At 40.5% G+C, this 7,852-nt stretch overlaps 1 protein-coding gene across 1 annotated transcript; it reads right to left on the bottom strand.

Moving 5' to 3' along the window:
* Window positions 1-1,138: 1,138 nt before the first annotated feature.
* On the bottom strand, window positions 1,139-2,899 carry LOC148030128 (uncharacterized). Its single transcript, XM_087687204.1, has one exon. It carries the CDS (start codon window positions 2,469-2,471, stop codon window positions 1,803-1,805), a length of 669 nt encoding a protein of 222 aa, XP_087543330.1. The 5' UTR covers window positions 2,472-2,899; the 3' UTR covers window positions 1,139-1,802.
* Window positions 2,900-7,852: the final 4,953 nt, after the last annotated feature.

Below are 7,852 nucleotides of genomic sequence, written 5' to 3'. Positions count from 1 at the left end.
ATGATTTATCTCTTCAATTTGAGGGTAATAAGGACTATATCCTACATGGTTTCCATCAATAAAGTGTCCAATTGATTCAATCCATGAATGAGGTTTTACTCGTAATTGTAGTTGTTGTAAATTTATGCCATTAGAAATTGCATTGCAAGATCCCCACCTCTTTTGACCCTTGATAATAGTCATAGGTAGACCCAAAAATGAGTAACTACTAACAACCTCAAAATCGTTAATGCCTCAAATTGAGCTAAAATAAAGCTAGTGGCTCCTCCAATACTAGTGCAAATTGAAAAACCTTGCTCTAATGATTTCTTCTTGAAATAATGAACTTCCCTATCGTTAGGGTTTTACAAGATTGCCTTATGTGTATCATTTCTTTTCACTTCATGACTAGTATATGAGCATCTAAGCATTGCCCTTGCAATTCTATTAGGGTTTCCAATTATCACAATAATCAACTCCATTGAGCTTTAAGCAAGTAACGCTCTAATGTTTTCCAATCATCACAATTATTGACCATTCAGCTTTGAACAAAACAAGCAAAGAGAGGTTGGCCAAACCAACATGATTTCTAGTTATCACAATAATTGACCATATTTGAGCTTTGAACAAAACAAGCTATAAAGGTTGGCCAAACCAACATTTTGAAAAAATGGCAATATAAGTTGAGAGATGTTGAGCAAATAAAGTTGAAACCTGGGGGGGGTCTACCTATAAGAAATCACTTATATAATGTGTATTCCAAGGATATTAAGATATACATTTTCTTTACATGATATAAGGCGTTAAAGTGGCCCCTTTTACTTTACTAAACTTACGTTTTTTTTAGAAAAAAAATTAAAAAACTCTTTTATAAATATAATCCTATAAATTTTACTAAATATGATACCCTTTCTTTTGAACTCAAGTGGTATCTTACATGTTGGATAAGGTGGACTCCCCAAGAGTTGACATTTAAGATAATAACTCACATACATTTTACCCACATAAAAACAGATATGTCTTCTGCTTCATGCATATTCCTTCAATTAAAAGTTGTCTTATAAAATTGATGTACCGTGTTATGACTATGAACATGTTAAAAGGCTTGGACATAAATAAGAAGCCCTTTTGTTTTATAACAAAAAAATGTGCTAGTGGCTCATCAAATTAACCATTGAAAACATTAGGGTGAAACAAGTTCGTGTATTTGTTGTGCATAGAGTTCCAGGAAAAAAAACATATAAGAATGCTTTTTAGACCTAAAATATTGGTATTTTCAGTGCTAATGAGAAATGTAGTTAGGATAGTTAGACTAAATATCCAAATAATGGGTTAAGAGCTCGACAAAACATCATTGTGGCATGTTGATAGAATTGATGATGTAAGTATGTATTTTCATTACATAGAAGCTAAAAGTAGTTATTTAACACTTCCTATGTATAGAACATTGAGTTGATCCCTCTCACCTTGGACTTGTGTCATCTTATTGAGTAGCTTGACAAAAGAGCAACCTCTATCAAGAGGAGCTTGTATGAATTGCACCACGCTATATGCTCTTCCGTTTGTACCGAGAGGTTCAAGTAGTTATGTTCTCAAGTCTCTATCATCATGAGCTAATGATCCACAGGTCCTAAGGTTTTTCCTATTAGGAGTAGTGAGTTGTAATGGCTCACGTTCGTTACTCTCTACCAAGAAGAGCCATGAGTTGGGAGCTGCACAATGCTATATGAGTGATAGTAACGTTCAGGCAGTGTTTTGGTGTGGAAGAGTTGGAGGAGATATGAGGAACCATGGTGTGTTTAATAAGGGGAGCCATAGAGGGGCTATGAGGGGGCAGCGATAACGACATGAGGTGTAGCACCACTCCCGCCGCCGCCGCCTTTCTTTTTCTTCTTCTTTCCTCCTCCACCACTGCCGCCGCTGCCACCACTAGATGTGTTGCCACTAGTGCTAGAAGTGCCTCCACCAGGACCGCCACTGCCAGGCGGCGGTGCAACAGCTGCTGGTTGAACAACCTCGGGTGGTGGACCTGCTGGAGGAGGAGGTGGTGGTGGTGGTGGCGCCGGCGTTGCAGGTGTTGGTATTGGGGTGGGTGGCCTCGCCGGGGCGGTGTCGCCACCGCCAGCTGACAGTACGGAAGGGGGGAAGGGGGGAGGAGCGGGCGGGAGCGGGGGCGGGGGCAAGGAGCCGTCAATGCATGTGGCGCACCTCTTCTCCACCCAGCCTTCGAAGTCGTACTCCAGGCTGCCCGCCACGTGGCGGCCTGCGCAGACGCGGGCGAGCAGTCCTGCCAGCGCTCCCAGCACTACGATTATCACCAGCACCACGAACAGCATCCCCAGCGAGCCCCCGCCCCCATTGGAGTGACCGGCGGCGGCGGCAGCAACAACGACAGCGGCAGAAGATGGCGATGAAACTGCAGCAGCAGAGCTGAATCTCTCCACCAATAGCAGCTTGCCACTTGTCGCCAACCGCCAGCTGCCACCTTGCATTGCGCGCTCTCTCGCTCTCAAACACGCTTACACACTCTCTCACTTGCTGTTCCGCTGATCTCTCACTCAGACACACACGCTCTCTCTCTCTATCCTCTCTCTCACACACACACTCACTCTCTCTCTATCCTCTCTCTCACATACACTGTGTACACTCTCTCACAGACACTCGCTCATTCACTCACTCTCTCTCTCTCCACACACCCACACTCTCTCCTCTCTCTCACACACGCACACACACACACACACATTCACACACTCTCTCTCCTTCACACACACACACACACTCTCTCTCTATCCTTCACACACACACACACTCTCTCTCTCTCCGTGTTTTTGGTGGGCTTCCTGCCCTTCGCATCAGCAGCTCCCTTCTCATCCACAGAGCCTGTGGACGTATGCCTTCTCTTCCTCTTCCCCTTCAACCCCCCGCCCTTGCACAGCTAGCACACACGGTTAAGAAAAGAAAAGCACAGGGTATCGTTTGCATCAAAAGTCGCAATTCCTTTTGCTTGTGTCAAATCGTATTTGTAATAATTACATGGGGCTAAAAGCTCAATAGCGGCTGGCGAGAATTCGCACGCTTTCTCAAGGCTTTTCTTGCAGACTCGGGCGTACGATTGACGCCTAGATTGCCCTAACATATTTTACAGCTTTCATGTGTGTGTGTGTGTGTGAGAGAGAGAGAGAGAGAGAAAGAGAGAGTGGTGGAAGCATCTCCTCGTGGAAGACAAACATCAATACTAAGAATACAAAGCAATGATGAGAAGAGTCCTCACATAGTCTCCCTGTTGGCCCGGATAAAGGGAGCAACACCAGTGAGATTTAAATGTCTCCCATTGGATATTTTAATCTAGGTGAGTTATGTAGTTAACTTATAAAAATATCATATTTACCATCATACACATAAATGAAATCAGGGTATTTTGATATTCTTATCAGGTAGACTAATTATAAAGTTAAATTATAAAAATATCATATATATCATGATACACATAAATGAAAACAATGTATTTTGATAATTTTATCAAGTAGACTAATTATAAGAAGGGGTTCACAAAAGGCTGGCAATAAAAGGGGCTTCTCACTTTGAAGCAAAATTATGTTTTTGCATTAAATGCCCAAAAAAAAAAAAAGGTTAGCTGACAAACAAAGCCTTGGTTTTGCAACCTTTTGCTCTATGAGGCATAGTTTGAGGGGCTTCACATCTTGAAGTAGAATTGCACTTCTACATTAACTACCACAAATATCCGTGTTCGCATGACAAACAAAGCCCTAGTTTTGCAAACTTTTACTTTATGAGGTATAGTTTGTAGAGAGCAATTAGCGTTACGAAATTCTTAGCAAACTGGTACCTCAACCTTGTGCAAAGTCCCTCTAAGAGGGAGTTAAGAGGGTAGTATAGTGAAATCACTTAGTGCATTGTTTTGAGGTTTCACAAAATCCCAACAATAAAAGAACAGACATAACTCAATTACTTTACCCACATAAACTAGTGTTTAAGACAAAAGAGCTTGTATCATAGATCCAAATGACTAAAAATAATGCATCCGTAAGCAAAATCGTGTCTTAATTGGGTGGCATACATTTTGCTTGTTTGGAGGTGTCACTTTATTGGCTGCTTTATCTTAATACATTCATTCCTTTTACTCACATCACCTTATTTAACATCACAAGCTTCAAATCTATGATATGAGAGATGTAATTGAGAGGTGAGAATGAGATCATAGGGACTTAAATACACAAACACAAAGGGTTAACAGTGAACGGTGTTGAACTTTCAATCCACCTAAGTTAGTCTTGTAATAAGTAGAAAATGTTCATCCATTAGCAACATTTTTAATATTTCTAACATATCTTATGTAAATTTATGTCATCCATGATTTATTAAATGATAGATATGCATGCAATCTAATGAAAATACTTTCAACTCTTGTTATTTCTAGTAGAAAGTGTTGTTTCATGTGAGTCCAAATGTACCCGACTAATGTCTAGATTCCAAGCTAGACTAGGGGTATATCCCACCTCGGGAGATGTTGTTGAATGGAAAACATTCTTTTTGATGCAGCATTAACAATAATTGTACTTCTTTCTACTAGTTGTTCTAGCCAAACTTGTCAGCGAGGCCCTCTAGTTACACATTATGCAATTTGCAACTTGTGTAGCTCTCAAGGCCCTCACTTGCCTTCCAACTGCTTTCCTTTGCTCGTAGAAAAGGACAAGTGATTTTGGCAAATCCCCACCAATCTCAAGAGAAAATAAACTATAATTTTCATAATGGCCAATGGATTTCTTGGAAATTTCTGTCTTGATGTTAAAAGATCACACATTTCAAAGGATTCATGATGTACCTTTATAAAAGAAGTATACATAAGGCAACACAATTAAATTGAAAGTAGTTAAAGAAGAATGTCAAAAGAAAAATATTGCAATGAAAAACCCATGAAAAAGTCGGATAATTATTTGCTATTATTTAAAATGCTTCGATACTACAACAAATAGACTAAATTAGGATATAACATGTCTTTTAATACTAACATGCATGCACTCATATATTTAAACAAATCACAAATCAAGGGCTTCTCATCCTCTCAAGAGGACACATACATGTACTTTGTGTTCCCTCTTTGCCTCTCATAGATTTTCTTACATACTTAGGGATATTTGTGTAATGATATATATTCAATTGTATTAACTTACACTTTATGCATGCTTTTAGTAAGGAACCAAAGAATTTACCATGGTTTCAGTTATTCAAAATCCCATTCCAATTAACATGGCCTAAAGATAATGGAGAGCATCAAAGTAAACAATAAAACAACCTTATGAAAATAGAATCTCTTTTCTTGCGCAACTTGAAATTTGTTTAATTACTGTGTATGGATAGTAAATACCCCGCATTTCATGGTATTTATGAATGCCTAAGTTGGCTTATCTTATAAATCCAATAAAAGGTTCACCATAAGGGGAACCACAGAGAGAGAGAGAGAGAGAGAGAGAGAGAGAGAGAGAGAGAGAGAGAGAGAGAGAGAGAGAGAGAGAGAGAGAGAGAGAGAGAGAGAGAGAGAGAGAGAGAGAGAGAGAGAGAGAGAGAGAGAGAGAGAGAGAGAGAGAGAGAGAGAGAGAGAGAGAGAGAGAGAGAGAGAATTATCTACCAAAACTATCATATCATGAAGCCTAATATTTTCCTCTATGTTGTCACCGGAGATGGGATTCATTTGTCATGCCAAGCATGCCATACTCATGCAAAATGAAAGTTCATGTTTATAGTGAGAGTAAGCAAGGAGTATGATTGAAAATGCCTTTAATGGGTACTTTTATCAGTTAGGTCGTGCAATCCTTTCTTTACTATCCATTCTCTATAGAGTCTTCATAGCCTTCTATGCCTTTTCCTTCCTTATTCTCCTAGACTCTATTTTGCCTATACCCTCCTTTTATCATACTCAAAAATCAATTCTGAGTGTATACTAGCATGGACATGCATGCACACATACACATGGGCACACTAGAAATATGCCCTTAGAGTGTCACATTATCAAAATATCTCTTTTATCACCCTTCCATTACATCATATGCATTCTAATTCACTTGAATTAATTTGATTTCTATATAATACTATGCACATAAATGCTCATACAAGGTTCACGTCCCTTCCAAAACATTGGCTAAGAGCACATGTAAAGTTCATGCTTAAGTAGGTCCACTAAACTCACTTGGAGGTTTTGTGCCCATTTCCAACATTGTCAAAAGCACCACCACCATTTTCATCATCATCCCCACCCCCTAGTTGCTCCATATAGTTCTCATCATCATTTGATTGAATTGTATAACCAAAGGTGTAACTTAATGGAGAAGTAGGCAAGGCCAAAGAAGTAAACTCTAGGGAGAAAGTACTTAGTTGATTCAAGGTAGTTGCTCTAAAGTAGCACTGTTGGAGTTGAATCTACTTTTAGTTGAATTCCTACAATCCATGTATCAATGTCACCATGTGTATGGGGAAAAACTCGCATTAACATGTTGGCAATGGACAAGGATCACTTCAAACTTCATGATGGAAAACATCAAAGAACACACCAACTCACACTAAAAGTGAGACCAAACCAAATCATTTAGCACCAGATAAAAAGTATAATAAAGCTAATGTTGTGAATGTGAAATCATAATGCAACTGTATCAATTAGTTAATGAATGGAAACCAAAAATAACTTTGAAAGGAAACAAATTTGGAAGTGTTTAAATATGGCATTGATTAGAAAGGGAAAAGCCACATTGTGAACATGGAAGGTGTAATATTCCTGCTGAAAATATTACGAGGCCATGTGAAGTCTCGAGCAAATGACAATGCTGGCATTGTGGTCACGGACAGTGTGGTTTTTAAATGGTACACTCTCCACCGGCCAAATCAAGTCTAAGGACTGAGAATCCCGCATTTCTTCATAAGAACCTCCTCTTCGGAGAAGATCAAGATGAAATTGAGTAATTTATGGAAATTTTTTTGTGTATTATCCCTTCTTTCCCCTAGCTGAAGGTCGTGCTGGGGGGAAGGGAGTGAAGCAGGGATGATTAGGCGTAGAGCTGGAAGACATGAGGGAGAAGGGCCATGTAGTTGGCCACATGGGAGAGAGAAGGCCCCTCTCCCTAGCCTATAAAAACCCCCTATGGGGGGGGGAGTAAAGGGTAAGAGGAGGATAACGCTGCAGGCTGTGAGAGGGAAGGAAGAGGAGGTCGTGATTCCACCAATTTGAGAGGAAGAGGAGAGCAACAACGCCACTCTGAATGCGCTGAGAGGGAGGAGGATTGCCGCCTGAAGCCTCGATACGCCTCCAGCGCCGTTTCCATCAACTCTCACCTGAAGAATGTGCTACCATCAAATTCCTATCCCCTTTCCTCCCTACCACGTGCTAAGGCTAGAAGCCTTAGAAGCTTCTAAGGGGGGGGCCTTTAAGCCCCCTTTTTCTCCCCTTTTCATTCCACAAAGTCCATTAAAAGCTCCCTCCCTTGGACTTTCATAACCCTTTCCAAGCGATCTTTACACTCCCTTTTTTTCCTTGGAGTTTAAGCCCCCTTTTCCCCCTTGCCCCCAAAAAACCCACCATAGTCCGGGTTTTAAAGACCCTTCCCGTGGGAAACTCCTATACAAGTCCCTTTTGGGCCATATTACTCCCGGGTTTTCTTAAAAACCCTTTTCTATTGCCCTTCTCAAGCGGACTTCTTATTCCCCGGGAATTAAACCCTTTCGCCCTTGGTTTCCCCAAAAGTCATCTAGCCCGGGTTTTTAAGGCCTTCTCATAGCATTTCCACAAGGCTATTTAACCCCTGTTTCCTTTTAAATCCTCCCCTTGCATTCCACAAAAGCCATTTTTAAACCCTTTCGTGGTTTT

The sequence above is a fragment of the Lygodium microphyllum genome, chromosome 10 (genome assembly GCF_053477565.2).
Source record: "Lygodium microphyllum isolate KBCC chromosome 10, Lygodium_microphyllum_v1.1.10, whole genome shotgun sequence".
Classification (NCBI taxonomy): domain Eukaryota; kingdom Viridiplantae; phylum Streptophyta; class Polypodiopsida; order Schizaeales; family Lygodiaceae; genus Lygodium; species Lygodium microphyllum.
This window is presented reverse-complemented; position numbering and strand designations above follow the sequence as displayed.

Excerpts from the sequence above, each read along its gene's own strand:
- LOC148030128 (XM_087687204.1), bottom strand. The coding sequence starts at position 2,471 with ATGCAAGGTGGCAGCTGGCGGTTGGCGACAAGTGGCAAGCTGCTATTG.